The sequence below is a fragment of the Mycena indigotica genome (genome assembly GCF_014461135.1).
Source record: "Mycena indigotica strain 171206Taipei chromosome Unknown Mind.scaff0004, whole genome shotgun sequence".
In the NCBI taxonomy this organism is placed as follows: Eukaryota; Fungi; Basidiomycota; class Agaricomycetes; order Agaricales; family Mycenaceae; genus Mycena; species Mycena indigotica.
In genome coordinates this window covers 2,807,387-2,834,081 of record NW_023503003.1, presented here as the reverse complement: position 1 = coordinate 2,834,081, position 26,695 = coordinate 2,807,387, and the positions used below count along the sequence as shown (strand labels likewise).

The 26,695-nt window shown below is 49.4% G+C and overlaps 9 protein-coding genes across 9 annotated transcripts; 4 read left to right on the top strand and 5 right to left on the bottom strand.

Annotated features, from left to right (window-relative positions):
• Positions 1-401: 401 nt before the first annotated feature.
• MIND_00476300 (Acyl-binding protein) lies at positions 402-1,412 on the top strand (the record flags this gene model as incomplete). The annotated part of the gene is made up of 5 exons (XM_037361568.1): positions 402-713; positions 761-850; positions 903-959; positions 1,029-1,126; positions 1,172-1,412. The coding sequence occupies 5 exons, from the start codon at positions 402-404 to the stop codon at positions 1,410-1,412; spliced, it is 798 nt and encodes a 265-aa protein (XP_037221860.1).
• A 55-nt stretch (positions 1,413-1,467) lies between these two features.
• MIND_00476200 (U6 snRNA-associated Sm-like protein LSm5) lies at positions 1,468-1,917 on the bottom strand (the record flags this gene model as incomplete). Its single annotated transcript, XM_037361567.1, has 5 exons — positions 1,468-1,506; positions 1,554-1,626; positions 1,676-1,703; positions 1,751-1,846; positions 1,893-1,917. The coding sequence occupies 5 exons, from the start codon at positions 1,915-1,917 to the stop codon at positions 1,468-1,470; spliced, it is 261 nt and encodes an 86-aa protein (XP_037221859.1).
• A 5,896-nt stretch (positions 1,918-7,813) lies between these two features.
• MIND_00476100 (Acyl-binding protein) lies at positions 7,814-8,835 on the top strand (the record flags this gene model as incomplete). The annotated part of the gene is made up of 5 exons (XM_037361566.1): positions 7,814-8,125; positions 8,173-8,262; positions 8,315-8,371; positions 8,416-8,537; positions 8,583-8,835. The coding sequence occupies 5 exons, from the start codon at positions 7,814-7,816 to the stop codon at positions 8,833-8,835; spliced, it is 834 nt and encodes a 277-aa protein (XP_037221858.1).
• Positions 8,836-15,234: 6,399 nt separating this feature from the next.
• On the top strand, positions 15,235-15,809 carry MIND_00476000 (Acyl-binding protein; the record flags this gene model as incomplete). The annotated part of the gene is made up of 3 exons (XM_037361565.1): positions 15,235-15,542; positions 15,586-15,679; positions 15,732-15,809. 3 exons carry the CDS (start codon positions 15,235-15,237, stop codon positions 15,807-15,809), a joined length of 480 nt encoding a protein of 159 aa, XP_037221857.1.
• A 9-nt stretch (positions 15,810-15,818) lies between these two features.
• On the bottom strand, positions 15,819-16,238 carry MIND_00475900 (Ribosomal protein; the record flags this gene model as incomplete). Its single annotated transcript, XM_037361564.1, has 2 exons — positions 15,819-15,947; positions 15,999-16,238. The coding sequence occupies 2 exons, from the start codon at positions 16,236-16,238 to the stop codon at positions 15,819-15,821; spliced, it is 369 nt and encodes a 122-aa protein (XP_037221856.1).
• Positions 16,239-16,298: 60 nt separating this feature from the next.
• MIND_00475800 (U6 snRNA-associated Sm-like protein LSm5) lies at positions 16,299-16,748 on the bottom strand (the record flags this gene model as incomplete). Its single annotated transcript, XM_037361563.1, has 5 exons — positions 16,299-16,337; positions 16,385-16,457; positions 16,507-16,534; positions 16,582-16,677; positions 16,724-16,748. 5 exons carry the CDS (start codon positions 16,746-16,748, stop codon positions 16,299-16,301), a joined length of 261 nt encoding a protein of 86 aa, XP_037221855.1.
• A 5,904-nt stretch (positions 16,749-22,652) lies between these two features.
• On the top strand, positions 22,653-22,958 carry MIND_00475700 (Acyl-binding protein; the record flags this gene model as incomplete). Its single annotated transcript, XM_037361562.1, has 1 exon — positions 22,653-22,958. One exon carries the CDS (start codon positions 22,653-22,655, stop codon positions 22,956-22,958), a length of 306 nt encoding a protein of 101 aa, XP_037221854.1.
• A 281-nt stretch (positions 22,959-23,239) lies between these two features.
• On the bottom strand, positions 23,240-23,659 carry MIND_00475600 (Ribosomal protein; the record flags this gene model as incomplete). The annotated part of the gene is made up of 2 exons (XM_037361561.1): positions 23,240-23,368; positions 23,420-23,659. The coding sequence occupies 2 exons, from the start codon at positions 23,657-23,659 to the stop codon at positions 23,240-23,242; spliced, it is 369 nt and encodes a 122-aa protein (XP_037221853.1).
• A 60-nt stretch (positions 23,660-23,719) lies between these two features.
• On the bottom strand, positions 23,720-24,169 carry MIND_00475500 (U6 snRNA-associated Sm-like protein LSm5; the record flags this gene model as incomplete). The annotated part of the gene is made up of 5 exons (XM_037361560.1): positions 23,720-23,758; positions 23,806-23,878; positions 23,928-23,955; positions 24,003-24,098; positions 24,145-24,169. 5 exons carry the CDS (start codon positions 24,167-24,169, stop codon positions 23,720-23,722), a joined length of 261 nt encoding a protein of 86 aa, XP_037221852.1.
• Between the last annotated feature and the right edge of the window lie 2,526 nt (positions 24,170-26,695).

The following is a 26,695-nucleotide window of genomic DNA, read 5'->3' as shown; positions in this document are numbered from 1 at the left end:
GACTTGCCCAGTTTGCGCCGACTTGCTGTCGGCCCGAACTCCGGTTGCAGGACCGGGACGGCGACTCGTGGTGGTGGTAGATTTGTCGTCAGTGGAGCAGCACGCGCGGCCGTTTGACATGGGCAACTTAGTATGCCAGAGGAAAAGGGATCAGATCGTCGTCGTCGTTGGTGAGCTGTCGTTTGTCGCCATGTTGATGCTCGTGCTGAGTGTCTCCGCAGAAAGTGCTGTCCTGGTGGTTGGAGATCGAAGCGTGATCGATCGGCGCGGTACCGTGACGCCGAAGACTCGCGTTCCAAAACTTGAAGACTAACACGCTTGAACAGCGGAAGACGAAACTGGAGCTGTAGCACGTGAAAGAGGGCCCACGGCCGACCTCTGCGCGGCCGTCGCTGTTCGACATGACGGGCAGGGCAAAGTGGGACGCGTGGACAAACACGGGCGGGGCAGTCACGAGCAAGGCAGAAGCAGAGGCGCGGTATGTAGCAATCGCGGAGAGTCTGGGCTGGAAGGGACCTTTTGGTGAAGACAACAACTGGGACAACGAAGACAGCGGAGGCGGGGGCAGCGGGATGGGCACGGCGGTGAGCGCGATGGCCCGCCCTGAGGCTGTGCAGGACAACAGTCTGCATGGGCTGGCGGTGGCGAATCGGGCGGACGAGCTTGCGCTGCTGTGGATGGGTCAGGCGTCGACTGGGACGCGCGATGAATTCGTGTGTTTTTTTATTAATTTTATTTGTGTGTTTGCTTACGAAGACAGGGCTACACGGCGCTGCACCTCGCAGCGGACAGGGGCCACACGCTGGTGGTCCAGCTGCTGCTGCAGCGCGGCGCGGACCGCAACATCCAGGTGGCATTATATTATTTTTCATTTGTTTATTTCTAAATTCTAATCGTGGCAGGACGAGGACGGGCTGACGGCGGCAGAGCTCGCGGAGGCGGCGGGGCACGACGGAATTGTACGCATGTTGGCTTCGTAGTAGTATATATTATAGCTGGTTAGCGAGCTTTTCGCGGATGTCCGCTAGTGTCTGCGGTGGCTGCAACTTTTGCTTCTGCGACTTTTGCTTCTGGCCCTCGCAGGGTGGTACACCGACCCCGGCTTCAAAATATTTCCCTGTCTCAAGTCAGAAAATCATTTCTTTTGAATTTTTGTCTGCCCACACACCAGCTCCAACAATCTGACCGCCGCCCCGCTCGGCACCGCACCGACATGCAGCCAATACCTTATCCTATCCACGCTCCACTGGACGGTCTTGTTTTTCTGGCCCAGCTCGACATGCGGGTTGTACACGCCCAGCAGCTCCGCGGGCCGTGCGTCCCCCGCGCCCGCCCGTCCACCGCGACCAGGTGGAACACCTTCGCGTGTGCCCGCCCGTGCAGCGCCAGCCGCAGCCGCATTGGCATTGTAGTGGTGGTGGTTAAGAGTAAAGAAGAGGTGGTTACATAATATTGGACAAAATAAAATCAACTACTCGCGTCGGGCCCGTCGCTCCCGGGGATCAGCTGGCGGGGCATAAGGGCAAAGTAAGAGGGAGAAGAAGGGGGCCCACCATGCAGATGTTGTTCCCGTTCAGCAGCGTCTGCGCGAGGCTCTTTTTCGTGCGCCCCTCCGCCGTCGTTTCGCTTGCCCCAGTTCAGATACCACAAAGTCAGTCAGCTAGCAGCCACGCACTACTCGGTCACGTCCTCCAGCACCATGTCTGTCCATGTTAACGAGTCCACAAGACCAGCCCGATCCCGCACTCACTCACGAAATCGTCAAACCCAAGCAGCGTCCCCGTGAACTCCCGGTCGTTCTTCATCACCACCCAGATCCGCGACCCGATGCACTTGTCGATGAGCTCTGTTCACAATTCCAGCGTCCTGTTTTTCCAGCAACAACAGCGTACCCAGCGGCAGGATTTGCGACGCCATCAACGTCAAAAGCAACTCAAGATGTCACATTAGATAACACTACAACTAATTCCGGCCAAAACTGAATCCTCCCTGCGGCACACTCGCGTCCGTGAACTGCCCCACGAATCAGCTTTAGTAACAAGTAAAAAAAAAAACACACCTGGAAAGCCCCCCGCGCGTCAACCGTCGGGCGCACTAAACGCCGTCGAGGTCCTCTTCCTCAGGGAAGTACTTGTCCATGATATTAAACGCCTTCTTGTAAACATCCAGATTCTCGTGCTGCTGCAGGTTGTGGATCGTGATCATGCCGCCCGCCTCCTCGACATAGTGCGCAAACTGGTTCACCCCTCCGGCCCCCCCCGCCGCCTTGTCCGACTCGCCGATCTTGAGGATGTTGTCCAGCCCGTCCAGCGACGCCTGGATGATCTTGTTGTCCATCATCGTCAGGCGCGGGCGTCTGCAGTCGAGGATACGCGGTTGGGGACCGCTGCCGTACCAAGTCCACGCGGTCACGTGCCACGTGTTTAATTTGGGACTTGCGATTTCTACAATAATGCAATAGTTTTGGCTGTAGAAGTTATGAGATGTACCCAAAAAGCGTCAATTAGGGAATTTCGACGCGTGCAATGGATAGACAACCCCATTCTGCACTTTCTGCAATTCTGGGCCAGGGTCTCCCCTCCCGAAGGCACCAGAGCAAGCGCAACAAAAAAAAAGGGTGGATGGGAATGATGACCGAACACTCACAGTGGAATAAGCATGGCCTGGGTGGAAGGCGCTGCAACAGAGCTACACACTGTTTGGTGGTCAGATGGCAGCTGAGCTACATGGCAAGCAACAGCACCTACCACCAGTAGAACAACAAGACGATGGGGGGAAAGAGGAAGAGTATTTTTCGTGTGACCACTTGGCGTCACCTATTCTCGGAATATTTGATCGGACCTTGCACTGTTATGTTATGGCCCAGACCGTTCAACTCCCGATGTTGCAATTTAATTTTAACACTTATTGTGAAAGTGCAGTTCTAGACTCAGGATTCACAATTATCAACAGTATCAGTTGCTGTTGCTTCCTCTCAAGAAAGCTACCGGACTCACTGGTCAATCACAGGTGGCAGTAATATCAATTACTTGGCAACTTCCAATGTTAAGTGGGTAAAAAATCAAATATTTCAAATGTGGGATCTGAGTCAAAGTCTGCTGTTTGGGGTAGTTCACCAGTGAAAAGTGGGTAAAAATCGAACGAAAACTTTTCTTAGTGGGAATTATGACATGTATTTATGTGGAACCTTATACTTCCTAAAATGGCAATTCGGTCCTGATTTAGCCCCCCTAGAATGGTAATTCATAGAAAATAAAAAGTGGGTAAAAATGAATTCAGAGCAATCTTGATGGAAGTCTTGACAAATCCACATATACATGTCAGTGAAAACTAAAACCAAACTTGTTCCAACAAAAAGTAGGTAAAAATCAATTTTTGTAGTCTGACTGAACTAAGGGCCAGGGTTAGTTTGGAAACAGCCTTATCTGCATTCAGTCCCATCCAGTTTGAACTGAAACCCTGAACCAGACCTGGCTATCACTAGAATCTTACATGAGTACCTTCTGGAATAGTCATTTATGAAAAATAAAAAGTGGGTAAAAATGAATTCTGAGCTTTTCTTGATGGAAATTATGACAAATCTGAATCTACATGTCAGACTTGTCCCAATAAAAAGTGGGTAAAAATCAATTTTCATAGTAGGAATTTAGCAGACTTTGGATCTGAACCAAAGTTCCATGTTTGTATTCACCAGCAAAACTGAAATTGATTGAATATGCAGTACTTAGCACTTTCCGAGAATGGTAATTCCTTGACATTTTAGCCTAATTAACAGAGATTCAACTGGAATTACTTCCTGGAATAGTCTAACAAATCCACAGCCAAAACTAGACTTGTCTTAATAAAAAGTGGGTAAAAATCAAATAAATATATATAGGTATGACATACAAATTCAAGAGTTGACACTTCCCGAAATGGCAATTTCTTGACAGTTTTGGATCTGATTTTGGCTTAGATCACTTCCTAAAATGGTAATTTCTTAAATAAAAGAAATACATAAAAGTAGGTAAAAATAGAATCAAATATTAAGTTTGATGTTTGTTCAGGCTGTCAAATCTGGCTTAATGTGCCTGCCAAAAGAGGACTTGGCTTGTTTTCTTAACCAAAGCTTGGTGCTTAGGCCTCAAAAGTCTGGATTTATATGCCAATCAGAACCAACTCAATAAAAAGCTCACAACCATGTCTACAGTGCCAAAACCAGACTTGATCAGAATAAGCCCAATAAAAAGTGTATAAAAATCAAATAAAAATATATATATTAATCAAAGCTTAGAGTTAAAAGTGGGTAAAAATCAAACAACAACAGTGGTTTAAAACCATCAGTAATGGCTTAATGACCTGATTCAACCCTGCACCAACGATAACACCTCTCAACTTGACTTTAACCTGCTCACCTTGCTTGCAGGCCTGATGACTTATCTGTTTTGTTCCGGGCATGTGTTTCTAAGGAGAATCTTGCATGACCCAACCTGAAGCCTGATGATATATAAGATCTTAAGAAAGATTGGTATTTAGAGCAAAGCAGATCAAGATCAGACATCTTCTTGAAAAGGCAATTCTGAAGAATTGATGATGATATCATTTACATCAATCGGAATTGATTTCTGAAGTTCTATTAGCTTACCTTCAACAAGAAATTGTATAGAACAATACTTAGTTGGAAGGTAAGACTTGATAACAAAAGTAGATAAAAATGAACCAAACCTCGGCCCGGGTTCAGCCGTTATAATTCTGACAAGTTGACAACAAAAAGTAGGTAAAAGACTATAAGCTAGAGTACTTTACCTGAACACTATTTTTAAAGGAATTCAAGGAATGTGACCTAGTTGATGTGGCCATTCCCAATTGAAGTACTTCAGAAATCACAGTGGGCACCTCGGGCCATGACAGTTGGGCAGCTGTCACAAAGTTTCATAAGGCAAACGGGTTTTGTCGGGCTTTGCCAGCCGGTCACGTGACCTTATCGCAGGCAAACGCCTGCGGCCAAAAACGGAAATTCACATTCCAACTGCTATTCTATAGCAAGAAATGCTCCGATTTCGCTCAAATTTCAGGAGGACGTGCTTACGTAATCACTCCGTCGACTCAGGCTTTCGTTGGTAGGGAAATCAGCCCCGAAATATATGATTTTCCGAAGGTGTGTTGTTTTGCTTATTCCTGGCATTCTGGGCCAGGGGGTGAGCCGATTCCCTCCAGATTTTCAGCGCTTCACGTGGTGACACATACCACTCACTTCGCCGCTTCTGATTCCCCAAAGAATGCTTTACTCCGCCGTAATTTCATTTAACACCCCAAAGTTCTGTATTTCTCAGCGGTAAAATCGTACCATCTCGGGATGAAACGTACTGGGCATCAAGGGACATCACCCCTGATGTCACTCGCTTGAAGATCTGGGCGCTCCGCTGTCTAGGTATGTCGTATTTCTCTTCCAACTTCCCGTCTTTATTTCTCAAAACTTGGTGCATTGCAGCATGTTCTCAGGTCTGGAACTTGTCCGAGCAAGCAGTAGCATGATACTTCATGTATTCTCATCAGCTATTTGCCTAATACATCGTCGGAAAGCTCTCTAAATGGCACAAAATCGGATTCCACGCCAATTCCGGCAGTGGCGAGATCGCCCAGGTATGATGCGTGTATCCGGAGAGCGATCCCCGTGTATGTCGTAACGTGCCTGTCCCGAGCGCCGACGGGCACTGGGTATAAAACCCAGCCCCAAGTCGGCATTTCCATCAATCCCCTCCTCCCTTTCCCTCTCTCCCACTCTCCTGCTCCTCCAAGTTGACGCTGACAATGTTGCTGTCGTCGTGCCCGTCGTCTTCCTCATTCTAACTTGTGCTGGTCGTTGTCGGCAGGTGACCGGTGAGTGGCCTTTTTGATTTTCTTGTCATCTTGCTAAATATTCGCGTCGGCTAGTTGTTGCCGCGCTCGTGGTCGTTGTCGTCTACGGCCTCAATCACGGCGGTTGAGAGGTTCTTGATTCGCTGCTGACCGGAGTTGCTGTTCTGCGTTACTTGGGCCGCTCCAGCATCGGAAAAGTACGCCGGCATCTTGATCCTCTTCCCGTCTTGCTGATTCGTCTTGGTTGGCCAGCTCTGCCGCGCTCGGGAATCCAGCGGCGACAACCAGCTTTGTCGAACGTGTGTTCCGCAATGGTGAGTGCCGATGCTTGCCGTTGTTGTGTCTGTTTTGAATTTTCCCAGTTTGCGCCGAGTTGCTTGGATTCGGCTGGTGGCCGTTGCAGACAGGGCGTCAAGGACGGTGTTCGTTCCATCATTGAGGAGGCTAACACGCCGCGGCTGTCGAAGTCAGCGCGATTTTGATTGGCGTTGGTCGCGTTGAGTTGGCGGGAAGAGCGAGCACATTGTCGGTGTCGTTGCCGGGCAAGAGTATCGGGGACTGTCTTTGGTGAGCATTAACTCAAAACTGTAGACAACCCCATGCTGACCTTGTTCCAGCCATTCTCGGACTTGCTGTTCGTCTCCATCGTCATCCCTCCCGCCCACGCAATTCGTTTCTCCTCCTCCTCCAGTGATCCGTTTGCGGCTGGAGGCGTTGTTTGCCATCCAAAGGTGAGTGGCCTTTTTGATTTGCTTCGCATGTTGCTAAATATTGCTAGTTGTTGCCGCGATGGGGCCGAGGGCGATAGGGCTGCAAATCGGGGTAAGTCATCCCATTCTTCGCGTAAGTTCATGATCTCACCTTGACCAGAAGTATTCGGCGCGTTCAGCAGGCCGGACTCGGCGTTATTTGGAGTTGTAATCGCAACAGACGGCAAAGGTGAGTCGTGTTCTTGATTGTCTCGGCATCTTGCTGAAGTAGTCTTCAAGATATTGTCAGCCGAGCGTTGCCTCCTTCTTCAAGAGCGCCGAAGCAGGCTTTAAATCTGGTCTTGGTGAGTTATCATTCATCGCGCAATGTCACGTTCTCACCATGGCCAAAGGCTTTCGGCGCCAAATGGGCCGGGCTTGTCGTTGCTGCCGTCTTTGGCTTAGACGTTGCGTGACTTATTCAAGCCGACCTCCAAAGTTGTCCCGTTCTGGCGCGATGCATACTTCTGCGCGCGGGGCCGGACTTGTCGCTGTTGATAGGTGAGTTGTCGATATCATCTTTTCCGATGTTGCCTGACCTGTTCCAGTCCAGCTTTATTGGCTCGGCGTTGTTGGTCGTTGTCTTTGCTCATTCGTCGCGTTGGGTTGTTGCCGCGGTGGTCATCGGCCAGAGAAACACGTTGAGCAAAGGTAAGTCCGCTTGATTTGTCGTCGCCGTTTTTCTGATTCGCGTTGGCTGTCGTAGACAGTGTCGCGCGAGTTGCGCTTGAAGGCATCTGGTGGACTGTCGTTGACGACAAGTTGGTGGGGCTGTGGAGGCAACGGATGTGGTTGCTTGTCGGTGAGTTGTTATTACGCCGCCGCCGTCCTTATAGGCTGACTTGCCCAGTTTGCGCCGACTTGCTGTCGGCCCGAATTAAACTCCGGTTGCAGGACCGGGACGGTGGTAGATTTGTCGTCGGTGGAGCAGCACGCGCGGCCGTTTGACATGGGCAACTTAGTATGCCAGAGGAAAAGGGATCAGATCATCGTCGTCGTTGGTGTCGTTTGTCGCCATGTTGATGCTCGTGCTGAGTGTCTCCGCAGAAAGTGCTGTCCTGGTGGTTGGAGATCGAGCGTGATCGATCGGCGCGGTACCGTGACGCCGAAGACTCGCGTTCCAAAACTTGAAGACTAACACGCTTGAACAGCGGAAGACGAAACTGGAGCTGTAGCACGTGAAAGAGGGCCCACGGCCGACCTCTGCGCGGCCGTCGCTGTTCGACATGACGGGCAGGGCAAAGTGGGACGCGTGGACAAACACGGGCGGGGCAGTCACGAGCAAGGCAGAAGCAGAGGCGCGGTATGTAGCAATCGCGGAGAGTCTGGGCTGGAAGGGACCTTTTGGTGAAGACAACAACTGGGACAACGAAGACAGCGGAGGCGGGGGCAGCGGGATGGGCACGGCGGTGAGCGCGATGGCCCGCCCTGAGGCTGTGCAGGACAACAGTCTGCATGGGCTGGCGGTGGCGAATCGGGCGGACGAGCTTGCGCTGCTGGATGGGTCAGGCGTCGACTGGGACGCGCGCGATGAATTCGTGTGTTTTTTTATTAATTTTATTTGTGTGTTTGCTTACGAAGACAGGGCTACACGGCGCTGCACCTCGCAGCGGACAGGGGCCACACGCTGGTGGTCCAGCTGCTGCTGCAGCGCGGCGCGGACCGCAACATCCAGGTGGCATTATATTATTTTTCATTTGTTTATTTCTAAATTCTAATCGTGGCAGGACGAGGACGGGCTGACGGCGGCAGAGCTCGCGGAGGCGGCGGGGCACGACGGAATTGTACGCATGTTGGCTTCGTAGTAGTATATATTATAGCTGGTTAGCGAGCTTTTCGCGGATGTCCGCTAGTGTCTGCGGTGGCTGCAACTTTTGCTTCTGCGACTTTTGCTTCTGGCCCTCGCGGGTGGTACACCGACCCCGGCTTCAAAATATTTCCCTGTCTCAAGTCAGAAAATCATTTCTTTTGAATTTTTGTCTGCCCACACACCAGCTCCAACAATCTGACCGCCGCCCCGCTCGGCACCGCACCGACATGCAGCCAATACCTTATCCTATCCACGCTCCACTGGACGGTCTTGTTTTTCTGGCCCAGCTCGACATGCGGGTTGTACACGCCCAGCAGCTCCGCGGGCCGTGCGTCCCGCCGCCCCCCCGTCCACCGCGACCAGGTGGAACACCTTCGCGTGTGCCCGCCCGTGCAGCGCCAGCCGCAGCCGCATTGGCATTGTAGTGGTGGTGGTTAAGAGTAAAGAAGAGGTGGTTACATAATATTGGACAAAATAAAATCAACTACTCGCGTCGGGCCCGTCGCTCCCGGGGATCAGCTGGCGGGGCATAAGGGCAAAGTAAGAGGGAGAAGAAGGGGGCCCACCATGCAGATGTTGTTCCCGTTCAGCAGCGTCTGCGCGAGAGGCTCTTTTTCGTGCGCCCCTCCGCCGTCGTTTCGCTTGCCCCAGTTCAGATACCACAAAGTCAGTCAGCTAGCAGCCACGCACTACTCGGTCACGTCCTCCAGCACCATGTCTGTCCATGTTAACGAGTCCACAAGACCAGCCCGATCCCGCACTCACTCACGAAATCGTCAAACCCAAGCAGCGTCCCCGTGAACTCCCGGTCGTTCTTCATCACCACCCAGATCCGCGACCCGATGCACTTGTCGATGAGCTCTGTTCACAATTCCAGCGTCCTGTTTTTCCAGCAACAACAGCGTACCCAGCGGCAGGATTTGCGACGCCATCAACGTCAAAAGCAACTCAAGATGTCACATTAGATAACACTACAACTAATTCCGGCCAAAACTGAATCCTCCCTGCGGCACACTCGCGTCCGTGAACTGCCCCACGAATCAGCTTTAGTAACAAGTAAAAAAAAAAACACACACCTGGAAAGCCCCCGCCGCGTCAACCGTCGGCGCACTAAACGCCGCGTCGAGGTCCTCTTCCTCAGGGAAGTACTTGTCCATGATATTAAACGCCTTCTTGTAAACATCCAGATTCTCGTGCTGCTGCAGGTTGTGGATCGTGATCATGCCGCCCGCCTCCTCGACATAGTGCGCAAACTGGTTCACCCCGCTCGGCCCCGCCGCCGCCTTGTCCGACTCGCCGATCTTGAGGATGTTGTCCAGCCCGTCCAGCGCGACCTGGATGATCTTGTTGTCCATCATCGTCAGGCGCGGGCGTCTGCAGTCGAGGATACGCGGTTGGGGACCGCTGCCGTACCAAGTCCACGCGGTCACGTGCCACGTGTTTAATTTGGGACTTGCGCGATTTCTACAATAATGCAATAGTTTTGGCTGTAGAAGTTATGAGATGTACCCAAAAACGCGTCAATTAGGGAATTTCGACGCGTGCAATGGATAGACAACCCCATTCTGCACTTTCTGCAATTCTGGGCCAGGGTCTCCTCCCCCGAAGGCACCAGAGCAAGCGCAACAAAAAAAAAAAGTGATGGGAATGATGACCGAACACTCACAGTGGAATAAGCATGGCCTGGGTGGAAGGCGCTGCAACAGAGCTACACACTGTTTGGTGGTCAGATGGCAGCTGAGCTACATGGCAAGCAACAGCACCTACCACCAGTAGAACAACAAGACGATGGGGGAAAGAGGAAGAGTATTTTTCGTGTGACCACTTGGCGTCACCTATTCTCGGAATATTTGATCGGACCTTGCACTGTTATGTTATGGCCCAGACCGTTCAACTCCCGATGTTGCGCAATTTAATTTTAACACTTATTGTGAAAGTGCAGTTCTAGACTCAGGATTCACAATTATCAACAGTATCAGTTGCTGTTGCTTCCTCTCAAGAAAGCTACCGGACTCACTGGTCAATCACAGGTGGCAGTAATATCAATTACTTGGCAACTTCCAATGTTAAGTGGGTAAAAAATCAAATATTTCAAATGTGGGATCTGAGTCAAAGTCTGCTGTTTGGGGTAGTTCACCAGTGAAAAGTGGGTAAAAATCGAACGAAAACTTTTCTTAGTGGGAATTATGACATGTATTTATGTGGAACCTTATACTTCCTAAAATGGCAATTCGGTCCTGATTTAGCCCCCCTAGAATGGTAATTCATAGAAAATAAAAAGTGGGTAAAAATGAATTCAGAGCAATCTTGATGGAAGTCTTGACAAATCCACATATACATGTCAGTGAAAACTAAAACCAAACTTGTTCCAACAAAAAGTAGGTAAAAATCAATTTTTGTAGTCTGACTGAACTAAGGGCCAGGGTTAGTTTGGAAACAGCCTTATCTGCATTCAGTCCCATCCAGTTTGAACTGAAACCCTGAACCAGACCTGGCTATCACTAGAATCTTACATGAGTACCTTCTGGAATAGTCATTTATGAAAAATAAAAAGTGGGTAAAAATGAATTCTGAGCTTTTCTTGATGGAAATTATGACAAATCTGAATCTACATGTCAGACTTGTCCCAATAAAAAGTGGGTAAAAATCAATTTTCATAGTAGGAATTTAGCAGACTTTGGATCTGAACCAAAGTTCCATGTTTGTATTCACCAGCAAAACTGAAATTGATTGAATATGCAGTACTTAGCACTTTCCGAGAATGGTAATTCCTTGACATTTTAGCCTAATTAACAGAGATTCAACTGGAATTACTTCCTGGAATAGTCTAACAAATCCACAGCCAAAACTAGACTTGTCTTAATAAAAAGTGGGTAAAAATCAAATAAATATATATAGGTATGACATACAAATTCAAGAGTTGACACTTCCCGAAATGGCAATTTCTTGACAGTTTTGGATCTGATTTTGGCTTAGATCACTTCCTAAAATGGTAATTTCTTAAATAAAAGAAATACATAAAAGTAGGTAAAAATAGAATCAAATATTAAGTTTGATGTTTGTTCAGGCTGTCAAATCTGGCTTAATGTGCCTGCCAAAAGAGGACTTGGCTTGTTTTCTTAACCAAAGCTTGGTGCTTAGGCCTCAAAAGTCTGGATTTATATGCCAATCAGAACCAACTCAATAAAAAGCTCACAACCATGTCTACAGTGCCAAAACCAGACTTGATCAGAATAAGCCCAATAAAAAGTGTATAAAAATCAAATAAAAATATATATATTAATCAAAGCTTAGAGTTAAAAGTGGGTAAAAATCAAACAACAACAGTGGTTTAAAACCATCAGTAATGGCTTAATGACCTGATTCAACCCTGCACCAACGATAACACCTCTCAACTTGACTTTAACCTGCTCACCTTGCTTGCAGGCCTGATGACTTATCTGTTTTGTTCCGGGCATGTGTTTCTAAGGAGAATCTTGCATGACCCAACCTGAAGCCTGATGATATATAAGATCTTAAGAAAGATTGGTATTTAGAGCAAAGCAGATCAAGATCAGACATCTTCTTGAAAAGGCAATTCTGAAGAATTGATGATGATATCATTTACATCAATCGGAATTGATTTCTGAAGTTCTATTAGCTTACCTTCAACAAGAAATTGTATAGAACAATACTTAGTTGGAAGGTAAGACTTGATAACAAAAGTAGATAAAAATGAACCAAACCTCGGCCCGGGTTCAGCCGTTATAATTCTGACAAGTTGACAACAAAAAGTAGGTAAAAGACTATAAGCTAGAGTACTTTACCTGAACACTATTTTTAAAGGAATTCAAGGAATGTGACCTAGTTGATGTGGCCATTCCCAATTGAAGTACTTCAGAAATCACAGTGGGCACCTCGGGCCATGACAGTTGGGCAGCTGTCACAAAGTTTCATAAGGCAAACGGGTTTTGTCGGGCTTTGCCAGCCGGTCACGTGACCTTATCGCAGGCAAACGCCTGCGGCCAAAAACGGAAATTCACATTCCAACTGCTATTCTATAGCAAGAAATGCTCCGATTTCGCTCAAATTTCAGGAGGACGTGCTTACGTAATCACTCCGTCGACTCAGGCTTTCGTTGGTAGGGAAATCAGCCCCGAAATATATGATTTTCCGAAGGTGTGTTGTTTTGCTTATTCCTGGCATTCTGGGCCAGGGGGTGAGCCGATTCCCTCCAGATTTTCAGCGCTTCACGTGGTGACACATACCACTCACTTCGCCGCTTCTGATTCCCCAAAGAATGCTTTACTCCGCCGTAATTTCATTTAACACCCCAAAGTTCTGTATTTCTCAGCGGTAAAATCGTACCATCTCGGGATGAAACGTACTGGGCATCAAGGGACATCACCCCTGATGTCACTCGCTTGAAGATCTGGGCGCTCCGCTGTCTAGGTATGTCGTATTTCTCTTCCAACTTCCCGTCTTTATTTCTCAAAACTTGGTGCATTGCAGCATGTTCTCAGGTCTGGAACTTGTCCGAGCAAGCAGTAGCATGATACTTCATGTATTCTCATCAGCTATTTGCCTAATACATCGTCGGAAAGCTCTCTAAATGGCACAAAATCGGATTCCACGCCAATTCCGGCAGTGGCGAGATCGCCCAGGTATGATGCGTGTATCCGGAGAGCGATCCCCGTGTATGTCGTAACGTGCCTGTCCCGAGCGCCGACGGGCACTGGGTATAAAACCCAGCCCCAAGTCGGCATTTCCATCAATCCCCTCCTCCCTTTCCCTCTCTCCCACTCTCCTGCTCCTCCAAGTTGACGCTGACAATGTTGCTGTCGTCGTGCCCGTCGTCTTCCTCATTCTAACTTGTGCTGGTCGTTGTCGGCAGGTGACCGGTGAGTGGCCTTTTTGATTTTCTTGTCATCTTGCTAAATATTCGCGTCGGCTAGTTGTTGCCGCGCTCGTGGTCGTTGTCGTCTACGGCCTCAATCACGGCGGTTGAGAGGTTCTTGATTCGCTGCTGACCGGAGTTGCTGTTCTGCGTTACTTGGGCCGCTCCAGCATCGGAAAAGTACGCCGGCATCTTGATCCTCTTCCCGTCTTGCTGATTCGTCTTGGTTGGCCAGCTCTGCCGCGCTCGGGAATCCAGCGGCGACAACCAGCTTTGCGTCGAACGTGTGTTCCGCAATGGTGAGTGCCGATGCTTGCCGTTGTTGTGTCTGTTTTGAATTTTCCCAGTTTGCGCCGAGTTGCTTGGATTCGGCTGGTGGCCGTTGCAGACAGGGCGTCAAGGACGGCGTTCGTTCCATCATTGAGGAGGCTAACACGCCGCGGCTGTCGAAGTCAGCGCGATTTTGATTGGCGTTGGTCGCGTTGAGTTGGCGGGAAGAGCGAGCACATTGTCGGTGTCGTTGCCGGGCAAGAGTATCGGGGACTGTCTTTGGTGAGCATTAACTCAAAACTGTAGACAACCCCATGCTGACCTTGTTCCAGCCATTCTCGGACTTGCTGTTCGTCTCCATCGTCATCCCTCCCGCCCACGCAATTCGTTTCTCCTCCTCCTCCAGTGATCCGTTTGCGGCTGGAGGCGTTGTTTGCCATCCAAAGGTGAGTGGCCTTTTTGATTTGCTTCGCATGTTGCTAAATATTGCTAGTTGTTGCCGCGATGGGGCCGAGGGCGATAGGGCTGCAAATCGGGGTAAGTCATCCCATTCTTCGCGTAAGTTCATGATCTCACCTTGACCAGAAGTATTCGGCGCGTTCAGCAGGCCGGACTCGGCGTTATTTGGAGTTGTAATCGCAACAGACGGCAAAGGTGAGTCGTGTTCTTGATTGTCTCGGCATCTTGCTGAAGTAGTCTTCAAGATATTGTCAGCCGAGCGTTGCCTCCTTCTTCAAGAGCGCCGAAGCAGGCTTTAAATCTGGTCTTGGTGAGTTATCATTCATCGCGCAATGTCACGTTCTCACCATGGCCAAAGGCTTTCGGCGCCAAATGGGCCGGGCTTGTCGTTGCTGCCGTCTTTGGCTTAGACGTTGCGTGACTTATTCAAGCCGACCTCCAAAGTTGTCCCGTTCTGGCGCGATGCATACTTCTGCGCGCGGGGCCGGACTTGTCGCTGTTGATAGGTGAGTTGTCGATATCATCTTTTCCGATGTTGCCTGACCTGTTCCAGTCCAGCTTTATTGGCTCGGCGTTGTTGGTCGTTGTCTTTGCTCATTCGTCGCGTTGGGTTGTTGCCGCGGTGGTCATCGGCCAGAGAAACACGTTGAGCAAAGGTAAGTCCGCTTGATTTGTCGTCGCCGTTTTTCTGATTCGCGTTGGCTGTCGTAGACAGTGTCGCGCGAGTTGCGCTTGAAGGCATCTGGTGGACTGTCGTTGACGACAAGTTGGTGGGGCTGTGGAGGCAACGGATGTGGTTGCTTGTCGGTGAGTTGTTATTACGCCGCCGCCGTCCTTATAGGCTGACTTGCCCAGTTTGCGCCGACTTGCTGTCGGCCCGAATTAAACTCCGGTTGCAGGACCGGGACGGTGGTAGATTTGTCGTCGGTGGAGCAGCACGCGCGGCCGTTTGACATGGGCAACTTAGTATGCCAGAGGAAAAGGGATCAGATCATCGTCGTCGTTGGTGTCGTTTGTCGCCATGTTGATGCTCGTGCTGAGTGTCTCCGCAGAAAGTGCTGTCCTGGTGGTTGGAGATCGAAGCGTGATCGATCGGCGCGGTACCGTGACGCCGAAGACTCGCGTTCCAAAACTTGAAGACTAACACGCTTGAACAGCGGAAGACGAAACTGGAGCTGTAGCACGTGAAAGAGGGCCCACGGCCGACCTCTGCGCGGCCGTCGCTGTTCGACATGACGGGCAGGGCAAAGTGGGACGCGTGGACAAACACGGGCGGGGCAGTCACGAGCAAGGCAGAAGCAGAGGCGCGGTATGTAGCAATCGCGGAGAGTCTGGGCTGGAAGGGACCTTTTGGTGAAGACAACAACTGGGACAACGAAGACAGCGGAGGCGGGGGCAGCGGGATGGGCACGGCGGTGAGCGCGATGGCCCGCCCTGAGGCTGTGCAGGACAACAGTCTGCATGGGCTGGCGGTGGCGAATCGGGCGGACGAGCTTGCGCTGCTGGATGGGTCAGGCGTCGACTGGGACGCGATGAATTCGTGTGTTTTTTTATTAATTTTATTTGTGTGTTTGCTTACGAAGACAGGGCTACACGGCGCTGCACCTCGCAGCGGACAGGGGCCACACGCTGGTGGTCCAGCTGCTGCTGCAGCGCGGGCGGGACCGCAACATCCAGGTGGCATTATATTATTTTTCATTTGTTTATTTCTAAATTCTAATCGTGGCAGGACGAGGACGGGCTGACGGCGGCAGAGCTCGCGGAGGCGGCGGGGCACGACGGAATTGTACGCATGTTGGCTTCGTAGTAGTATATATTATAGCTGGTTAGCGAGCTTTTCGCGGATGTCCGCTAGTGTCTGCGGTGGCTGCAACTTTTGCTTCTGCGACTTTTGCTTCTGGCCCTCGCGCGGGTGGTACACCGACCCCGGCTTCAAAATATTTCCCTGTCTCAAGTCAGAAAATCATTTCTTTTGAATTTTTGTCTGCCCACACACCAGCTCCAACAATCTGACCGCCGCCCCGCTCGGCACCGCACCGACATGCAGCCAATACCTTATCCTATCCACGCTCCACTGGACGGTCTTGTTTTTCTGGCCCAGCTCGACATGCGGGTTGTACACGCCCAGCAGCTCCGCGGGCCGTGCGTCCCGCCGCGCCCGCCCGTCCACCGCGACCAGGTGGAACACCTTCGCGTGTGCCCGCCCGTGCAGCGCCAGCCGCAGCCGCATTGGCATTGTAGTGGTGGTGGTTAAGAGTAAAGAAGAGGTGGTTACATAATATTGGACAAAATAAAATCAACTACTCGCGTCGGGCCCGTCGCTCCCGGGGATCAGCTGGCGGGGCATAAGGGCAAAGTAAGAGGGAGAAGAAGGGGGCCCACCATGCAGATGTTGTTCCCGTTCAGCAGCGTCTGCGCGAGGCTCTTTTTCGTGCGCCCCTCCGCCGTCGTTTCGCTTGCCCCAGTTCAGATACCACAAAGTCAGTCAGCTAGCAGCCACGCACTACTCGGTCACGTCCTCCAGCACCATGTCTGTCCATGTTAACGAGTCCACAAGACCAGCCCGATCCCGCACTCACTCACGAAATCGTCAAACCCAAGCAGCGTCCCCGTGAACTCCCGGTCGTTCTTCATCACCACCCAGATCCGCGACCCGATGCACTTGTCGATGAGCTCTGTTCACAATTCCAGCGTCGTGTTTTTCCAGCAACAACAGCGTACCCAGCGGCAGGATTTGCGACGCCATCAACGTCAAAAGCAAACTCAAGATGTCACATTAGATAACACTACAACTAATTCCGGCCAAAACTGAACCCTCCCTGCGGCACACTCGCGTCCGTGAACTGCCCCACGAATCAGCTTTAGTAACAAGTAAAAAAAAAAACACACACCTGGAAAGCCCCCGCCCGCTCAACCGTCGGGCGCACTAAACGCCGCGTCGAGGTCCTCTTCCTCAGGGAAGTACTTGTCCATGATATTAAACGCCTTCTTGTAAACATCCAGATTCTCGTGCTGCTGCAGGTTGTGGATCGTGATCATGCCGCCCGCCTCCTCGACATAGTGCGCAAACTGGTTCACCCCGCTCGGCCCCGCCGCCCGCCTTGTCCGACTCGCCGATCTTGAGGATGTTGTCCAGCCCGTCCAGCGACCCTGGATGATCTTGTTGTCCATCATCGTCAGGCGCGGGCGTCTGCAGTCGAGGATACGCGGTTGGGGACCGCTGCCGTACCAAGTCCACGCGGTCACGTGCCACGTGTTTAATTTGGGACTTGCGATTTCTACAATAATGCAATAGTTTTGGCTGTAGAAGTTATGAGATGTACCCAAAAACGCGTCAATTAGGGAATTTCGACGCGTGCAATGGATAGACAACCCCATTCTGCACTTTCTGCAATTCTGGGCCAGGGTCTCCCCTCCCGAAGGCACCAGAGCAAGCGCAACAAAAAAAAAAGTGATGGGAATGATGACCGAACACTCACAGTGGAATAAGCATGGCCTGGGTGGAAGGCGCTGCAACAGAGCTACACACTGTTTGGTGGTCAGATGGCAGCTGAGCTACATGGCAAGCAACAGCACCTACCACCAGTAGAACAACAAGACGATGGGGGAAAGAGGAAGAGTATTTTTCGTGTGACCACTTGGCGTCACCTATTCTCGGAATATTTGATCGGACCTTGCACTGTTATGTTATGGCCCAGACCGTTCAACTCCCGATGTTGCGCAATTTAATTTTAACACTTATTGTGAAAGTGCAGTTCTAGACTCAGGATTCACAATTATCAACAGTATCAGTTGCTGTTGCTTCCTCTCAAGAAAGCTACCGGACTCACTGGTCAATCACAGGTGGCAGTAATATCAATTACTTGGCAACTTCCAATGTTAAGTGGGTAAAAAAATCAAATATTTCAAATGTGGGATCTGAGTCAAAGTCTGCTGTTTGGGGTAGTTCACCAGTGAAAAGTGGGTAAAAATCGAACGAAAACTTTTCTTAGTGGGAATTATGACATGTATTTATGTGGAACCTTATACTTCCTAAAATGGCAATTCGGTCCTGATTTAGCCCCCCTAGAATGGTAATTCATAGAAAATAAAAAGTGGGTAAAAATGAATTCAGAGCAATCTTGATGGAAGTCTTGACAAATCCACATATACATGTCAGTGAAAACTAAAACCAAACTTGTTCCAACAAAAAGTAGGTAAAAATCAATTTTTGTAGTCTGACTGAACTAAGGGCCAGGGTTAGTTTGGAAACAGCCTTATCTGCATTCAGTCCCATCCAGTTTGAACTGAAACCCTGAACCAGACCTGGCTATCACTAGAATCTTACATGAGTACCTTCTGGAATAGTCATTTATGAAAAATAAAAAGTGGGTAAAAATGAATTCTGAGCTTTTCTTGATGGAAATTATGACAAATCTGAATCTACATGTCAGACTTGTCCCAATAAAAAGTGGGTAAAAATCAATTTTCATAGTAGGAATTTAGCAGACTTTGGATCTGAACCAAAGTTCCATGTTTGTATTCACCAGCAAAACTGAAATTGATTGAATATGCAGTACTTAGCACTTTCCGAGAATGGTAATTCCTTGACATTTTAGCCTAATTAACAGAGATTCAACTGGAATTACTTCCTGGAATAGTCTAACAAATCCACAGCCAAAACTAGACTTGTCTTAATAAAAAGTGGGTAAAAATCAAATAAATATATATAGGTATGACATACAAATTCAAGAGTTGACACTTCCCGAAATGGCAATTTCTTGACAGTTTTGGATCTGATTTTGGCTTAGATCACTTCCTAAAATGGTAATTTCTTAAATAAAAGAAATACATAAAAGTAGGTAAAAATAGAATCAAATATTAAGTTTGATGTTTGTTCAGGCTGTCAAATCTGGCTTAATGTGCCTGCCAAAAGAGGACTTGGCTTGTTTTCTTAACCAAAGCTTGGTGCTTAGGCCTCAAAAGTCTGGATTTATATGCCAATCAGAACCAACTCAATAAAAAGCTCACAACCATGTCTACAGTGCCAAAACCAGACTTGATCAGAATAAGCCCAATAAAAAGTGTATAAAAATCAAATAAAAATATATATATTAATCAAAGCTTAGAGTTAAAAGTGGGTAAAAATCAAACAACAACAGTGGTTTAAAACCATCAGTAATGGCTTAATGACCTGATTCAACCCTGCACCAACGATAACACCTCTCAACTTGACTTTAACCTGCTCACCTTGCTTGCAGGCCTGATGACTTATCTGTTTTGTTCCGGGCATGTGTTTCTAAGGAGAATCTTGCATGACCCAACCTGAAGCCTGATGATATATAAGATCTTAAGAAAGATTGGTATTTAGAGCAAAGCAGATCAAGATCAGACATCTTCTTGAAAAGGCAATTCTGAAGAATTGATGATGATATCATTTACATCAATCGGAATTGATTTCTGAAGTTCTATTAGCTTACCTTCAACAAGAAATTGTATAGAACAATACTTAGTTGGAAGGTAAGACTTGATAACAAAAGTAGATAAAAATGAACCAAACCTCGGCCCGGGTTCAGCCGTTATAATTCTGACAAGTTGACAACAAAAAGTAGGTAAAAGACTATAAGCTAGAGTACTTTACCTGAACACTATTTTTAAAGGAATTCAAGGAATGTGACCTAGTTGATGTGGCCATTCCCAATTGAAGTACTTCAGAAATCACAGTGGGCACCTCGGGCCATGACAGTTGGGCAGCTGTCACAAAGTTTCATAAGGCAAACGGGTTTTGTCGGGCTTTGCCAGCCGGTCACGTGACCTTATCGCAGGCAAACGCCTGCGGCCAAAAACGGAAATTCACATTCCAACTGCTATTCTATAGCAAGAAATGCTCCGATTTCGCTCAAATTTCAGGAGGACGTGCTTACGTAATCACTCCGTCGACTCAGGCTTTCGTTGGTAGGGAAATCAGCCCCGAAATATATGATTTTCCGAAGGTGTGTTGTTTTGCTTATTCCTGGCATTCTGGGCCAGGGGGTGAGCCGATTCCCTCCAGATTTTCAGCGCTTCACGTGGTGACACATACCACTCACTTCGCCGCTTCTGATTCCCCAAAGAATGCTTTACTCCGCCGTAATTTCATTTAACACCCCAAAGTTCTGTATTTCTCAGCGGTAAAATCGTACCATCTCGGGATGAAACGTACTGGGCATCAAGGGACATCACCCCTGATGTCACTCGCTTGAAGATCTGGGCGCTCCGCTGTCTAGGTATGTCGTATTTCTCTTCCAACTTCCCGTCTTTATTTCTCAAAACTTGGTGCATTGCAGCATGTTCTCAGGTCTGGAACTTGTCCGAGCAAGCAGTAGCATGATACTTCATGTATTCTCATCAGCTATTTGCCTAATACATCGTCGGAAAGCTCTCTAAATGGCACAAAATCGGATTCCACGCCAATTCCGGCAGTGGCGAGATCGCCCAGGTATGATGCGTGTATCCGGAGAGCGATCCCCGTGTATGTCGTAACGTGCCTGTCCCGAGCGCCGACGGGCACTGGGTATAAAACCCAGCCCCAAGTCGGCATTTCCATCAATCCCCTCCTCCCTTTCCCTCTCTCCCACTCTCCTGCTCCTCCAAGTTGACGCTGACAATGTTGCTGTCGTCGTGCCCGTCGTCTTCCTCATTCTAACTTGTGCTGGTCGTTGTCGGCAGGTGACCGGTGAGTGGCCTTTTTGATTTTCTTGTCATCTTGCTAAATATTCGCGTCGGCTAGTTGTTGCCGCGCTCGTGGTCGTTGTCGTCTACGGCCTCAATCACGGCGGTTGAGAGGTTCTTGATTCGCTGCTGACCGGAGTTGCTGTTCTGCGTTACTTGGGCCGCTCCAGCATCGGAAAAGTACGCCGGCATCTTGATCCTCTTCCCGTCTTGCTGATTCGTCTTGGTTGGCCAGCTCTGCCGCGCTCGGGAATCCAGCGGCGACAACCAGCTTTGCGTCGAACGTGTGTTCCGCAATGGTGAGTGCCGATGCTTGCCGTTGTTGTGTCTGTTTTGAATTTTCCCAGTTTGCGCCGAGTTGCTTGGATTCGGCTGGTGGCCGTTGCAGACAGGGCGTCAAGGACGGCGTTCGTTCCATCATTGAGGAGGCTAACACGCCGCGGCTGTCGAAGTCAGCGCGATTTTGATTGGCGTTGGTCGCGTTGAGTTGGCGGGAAGAGCGAGCACATTGTCGGTGTCGTTGCCGGGCAAGAGTATCGGGGACTGTCTTTGGTGAGCATTAACTCAAAACTGTAGACAACCCCATGCTGACCTTGTTCCAGCCATTCTCGGACTTGCTGTTCGTCTCCATCGTCATCCCTCCCGCCCACGCAATTCGTTTCTCCTCCTCCTCCAGTGATCCGTTTGCGGCTGGAGGCGTTGTTTGCCATCCAAAGGTGAGTGGCCTTTTTGATTTGCTTCGCATGTTGCTAAATATTGCTAGTTGTTGCCGCGATGGGGCCGAGGGCGATAGGGCTGCAAATCGGGGTAAGTCATCCCATTCTTCGCGTAAGTTCATGATCTCACCTTGACCAGAAGTATTCGGCGCGTTCAGCAGGCCGGACTCGGCGTTATTTGGAGTTGTAATCGCAACAGACGGCAAAGGTGAGTCGTGTTCTTGATTGTCTCGGCATCTTGCTGAAGTAGTCTTCAAGATATTGTCAGCCGAGCGTTGCCTCCTTCTTCAAGAGCGCCGAAGCAGGCTTTAAATCTGGTCTTGGTGAGTTATCATTCATCGCGCAATGTCACGTTCTCACCATGGCCAAAGGCTTTCGGCGCCAAATGGGCCGGGCTTGTCGTTGCTGCCGTCTTTGGCTTAGACGTTGCGTGACTTATTCAAGCCGACCTCCAAAGTTGTCCCGTTCTGGCGCGATGCATACTTCTGCGCGGGGGCCGGACTTGTCGCTGTTGATAGGTGAGTTGTCGATATCATCTTTTCCGATGTTGCCTGACCTGTTCCAGTCCAGCTTTATTGGCTCGGCGTTGTTGGTCGTTGTCTTTGCTCATTCGTCGCGTTGGGTTGTTGCCGCGGTGGTCATCGGCCAGAGAAACACGTTGAGCAAAGGTAAGTCCGCTTGATTTGTCGTCGCCGTTTTTCTGATTCGCGTTGGCTGTCGTAGACAGTGTCGCGCGAGTTGCGCTTGAAGGCATCTGGTGGACTGTCGTTGACGACAAGTTGGTGGGGCTGTGGAGGCAACGGATGTGGTTGCTTGTCGGTGAGTTGTTATTACGCCGCCGCCGTCCTTATAGGCTGACTTGCCCAGTTTGCGCCGACTTGCTGTCGGCCCGAATTAAACTCCGGTTGCAGGACCGGGACGGTGGTAGATTTGTCGTCGGTGGAGCAGCACGCGCGGCCGTTTGACATGGGCAACTTAGTATGCCAGAGGAAAAGGGATCAGATCATCGTCGTCGTTGGTGTCGTTTGTCGCCATGTTGATGCTCGTGCTGAGTGTCTCCGCAGAAAGTGCTGTCCTGGTGGTTGGAGATCGAAGCGTGATCGATCGGCGCGGTACCGTGACGCCGAAGACTCGCGTTCCAAAACTTGAAGACTAACACGCTTGAACAGCGGAAGACGAAACTGGAGCTGTAGCACGTGAAAGAGGGCCCACGGCCGACCTCTGCGCGGCCGTCGCTGTTCGACATGACGGGCAGGGCAAAGTGGGACGCGTGGACAAACACGGGCGGGGCAGTCACGAGCAAGGCAGAAGCAGAGGCGCGGTATGTAGCAATCGCGGAGAGTCTGGGCTGGAAGGGACCTTTTGGTGAAGACAACAACTGGGACAACGAAGACAGCGGAGGCGGGGGCAGCGGGATGGGCACGGCGGTGAGCGCGATGGCCCGCCCTGAGGCTGTGCAGGACAACAGTCTGCATGGGCTGGCGGTGGCGAATCGGGCGGACGAGCTTGCGCTGCTGGATGGGTCAGGCGTCGACTGGGACGCGCGATGAATTCGTGTGTTTTTTTATTAATTTTATTTGTGTGTTTGCTTACGAAGACAGGGCTACACGGCGCTGCACCTCGCAGCGGACAGGGGCCACACGCTGGTGGTCCAGCTGCTGCTGCAGCGCCGCGCGGACCGCAACATCCAGGTGGCATTATATTATTTTTCATTTGTTTATTTCTAAATTCTAATCGTGGCAGGACGAGGACGGGCTGACGGCGGCAGAGCCTCGCGGAGGCGGCGGGGCACGACGGAATTGTACGCATGTTGGCTTCGTAGTAGTATATATTATAGCTGGTTAGCGAGCTTTTCGCGGATGTCCGCTAGTGTCTGCGGTGGCTGCAACTTTTGCTTCTGCGACTTTTGCTTCTGGCCCTCGCGCGGGTGGTACACCGACCCCGGCTTCAAAATATTTCCCTGTCTCAAGTCAGAAAATCATTTCTTTTGAATTTTTGTCTGCCCACACACCAGCTCCAACAATCTGACCGCCGCCCCGCTCGGCACCGCACCGACATGCAGCCAATACCTTATCCTATCCACGCTCCACTGGACGGTCTTGTTTTTCTGGCCCAGCTCGACATGCGGGTTGTACACGCCCAGCAGCTCCGCGGGCCGTGCGTCCCGCCGCGCCCGCCCGTCCACCGCGACCAGGTGGAACACCTTCGCGTGTGCCCGCCCGTGCAGCGCCAGCCGCAGCCGCATTGGCATTGTAGTGGTGGTGGTTAAGAGTAAAGAAGAGGTGGTTACATAATATTGGACAAAATAAAATCAACTACTCGCGTCGGGCCCGTCGCTCCCGGGGATCAGCTGGCGGGGCATAAGGGCAAAGTAAGAGGGAGAAGAAGGGGGCCCACCATGCAGATGTTGTTCCCGTTCAGCAGCGTCTGCGCGAGGCTCTTTTTCGTGCGCCCCTCCGCCGTCGTTTCGCTTGCCCCAGTTCAGATACCACAAAGTCAGTCAGCTAGCAGCCACGCACTACTCGGTCACGTCCTCCAGCACCATGTCTGTCCATGTTAACGAGTCCACAAGACCAGCCCGATCCCGCACTCACTCACGAAATCGTCAAACCCAAGCAGCGTCCCCGTGAACTCCCGGTCGTTCTTCATCACCACCCAGATCCGCGACCCGATGCACTTGTCGATGAGCTCTGTTCACAATTCCAGCGTCGTGTTTTTCCAGCAACAACAGCGTACCCAGCGGCAGGATTTGCGACGCCATCAACGTCAAAAGCAAACTCAAGATGTCACATTAGATAACACTACAACTAATTCCGGCCAAAACTGAACCCTCCCTGCGGCACACTCGCGTCCGTGAACTGCCCCACGAATCAGCTTTAGTAACAAGTAAAAAAAAAAACACACACCTGGAAAGCCCCCGCCGCGTCAACCGTCGGCGCACTAAACGCCGCGTCGAGGTCCTCTTCCTCAGGGAAGTACTTGTCCATGATATTAAACGCCTTCTTGTAAACATCCAGATTCTCGTGCTGCTGCAGGTTGTGGATCGTGATCATGCCGCCCGCCTCCTCGACATAGTGCGCAAACTGGTTCACCCCGCTCGGCCCCGCCGCCGCCTTGTCCGACTCGCCGATCTTGAGGATGTTGTCCAGCCCGTCCAGCGCGACCTGGATGATCTTGTTGTCCATCATCGTCAGGCGCGGGCGTCTGCAGTCGAGGATACGCGGTTGGGGACCGCTGCCGTACCAAGTCCACGCGGTCACGTGCCACGTGTTTAATTTGGGACTTGCGCGATTTCTACAATAATGCAATAGTTTTGGCTGTAGAAGTTATGAGATGTACCCAAAAACGCGTCAATTAGGGAATTTCGACGGTGCAATGGATAGACAACCCCATTCTGCACTTTCTGCAATTCTGGGCCAGGGTCTCCCCCTCCCGAAGGCACCAGAGCAAGCGCAACAAAAAAAAAAGGGGGTTGGGAATGATGACCGAACACTCACAGTGGAATAAGCATGGCCTGGGTGGAAGGCGCTGCAACAGAGCTACACACTGTTTGGTGGTCAGATGGCAGCTGAGCTACATGGCAAGCAACAGCACCTACCACCAGTAGAACAACAAGACGATGGGGGGAAAGAGGAAGAGTATTTTTCGTGTGACCACTTGGCGTCACCTATTCTCGGAATATTTGATCGGACCTTGCACTGTTATGTTATGGCCCAGACCGTTCAACTCCCGATGTTGCGCAATTTAATTTTAACACTTATTGTGAAAGTGCAGTTCTAGACTCAGGATTCACAATTATCAACAGTATCAGTTGCTGTTGCTTCCTCTCAAGAAAGCTACCGGACTCACTGGTCAATCACAGGTGGCAGTAATATCAATTACTTGGCAACTTCCAATGTTAAGTGGGTAAAAAATCAAATATTTCAAATGTGGGATCTGAGTCAAAGTCTGCTGTTTGGGGTAGTTCACCAGTGAAAAGTGGGTAAAAATCGAACGAAAACTTTTCTTAGTGGGAATTATGACATGTATTTATGTGGAACCTTATACTTCCTAAAATGGCAATTCGGTCCTGATTTAGCCCCCCTAGAATGGTAATTCATAGAAAATAAAAAGTGGGTAAAAATGAATTCAGAGCAATCTTGATGGAAGTCTTGACAAATCCACATATACATGTCAGTGAAAACTAAAACCAAACTTGTTCCAACAAAAAGTAGGTAAAAATCAATTTTTGTAGTCTGACTGAACTAAGGGCCAGGGTTAGTTTGGAAACAGCCTTATCTGCATTCAGTCCCATCCAGTTTGAACTGAAACCCTGAACCAGACCTGGCTATCACTAGAATCTTACATGAGTACCTTCTGGAATAGTCATTTATGAAAAATAAAAAGTGGGTAAAAATGAATTCTGAGCTTTTCTTGATGGAAATTATGACAAATCTGAATCTACATGTCAGACTTGTCCCAATAAAAAGTGGGTAAAAATCAATTTTCATAGTAGGAATTTAGCAGACTTTGGATCTGAACCAAAGTTCCATGTTTGTATTCACCAGCAAAACTGAAATTGATTGAATATGCAGTACTTAGCACTTTCCGAGAATGGTAATTCCTTGACATTTTAGCCTAATTAACAGAGATTCAACTGGAATTACTTCCTGGAATAGTCTAACAAATCCACAGCCAAAACTAGACTTGTCTTAATAAAAAGTGGGTAAAAATCAAATAAATATATATAGGTATGACATACAAATTCAAGAGTTGACACTTCCCGAAATGGCAATTTCTTGACAGTTTTGGATCTGATTTTGGCTTAGATCACTTCCTAAAATGGTAATTTCTTAAATAAAAGAAATACATAAAAGTAGGTAAAAATAGAATCAAATATTAAGTTTGATGTTTGTTCAGGCTGTCAAATCTGGCTTAATGTGCCTGCCAAAAGAGGACTTGGCTTGTTTTCTTAACCAAAGCTTGGTGCTTAGGCCTCAAAAGTCTGGATTTATATGCCAATCAGAACCAACTCAATAAAAAGCTCACAACCATGTCTACAGTGCCAAAAACCAGACTTGATCAGAATAAGCCCAATAAAAAGTGTATAAAAATCAAATAAAAATATATATATTAATCAAAGCTTAGAGTTAAAAGTGGGTAAAAATCAAACAACAACAGTGGTTTAAAACCATCAGTAATGGCTTAATGACCTGATTCAACCCTGCACCAACGATAACACCTCTCAACTTGACTTTAACCTGCTCACCTTGCTTGCAGGCCTGATGACTTATCTGTTTTGTTCCGG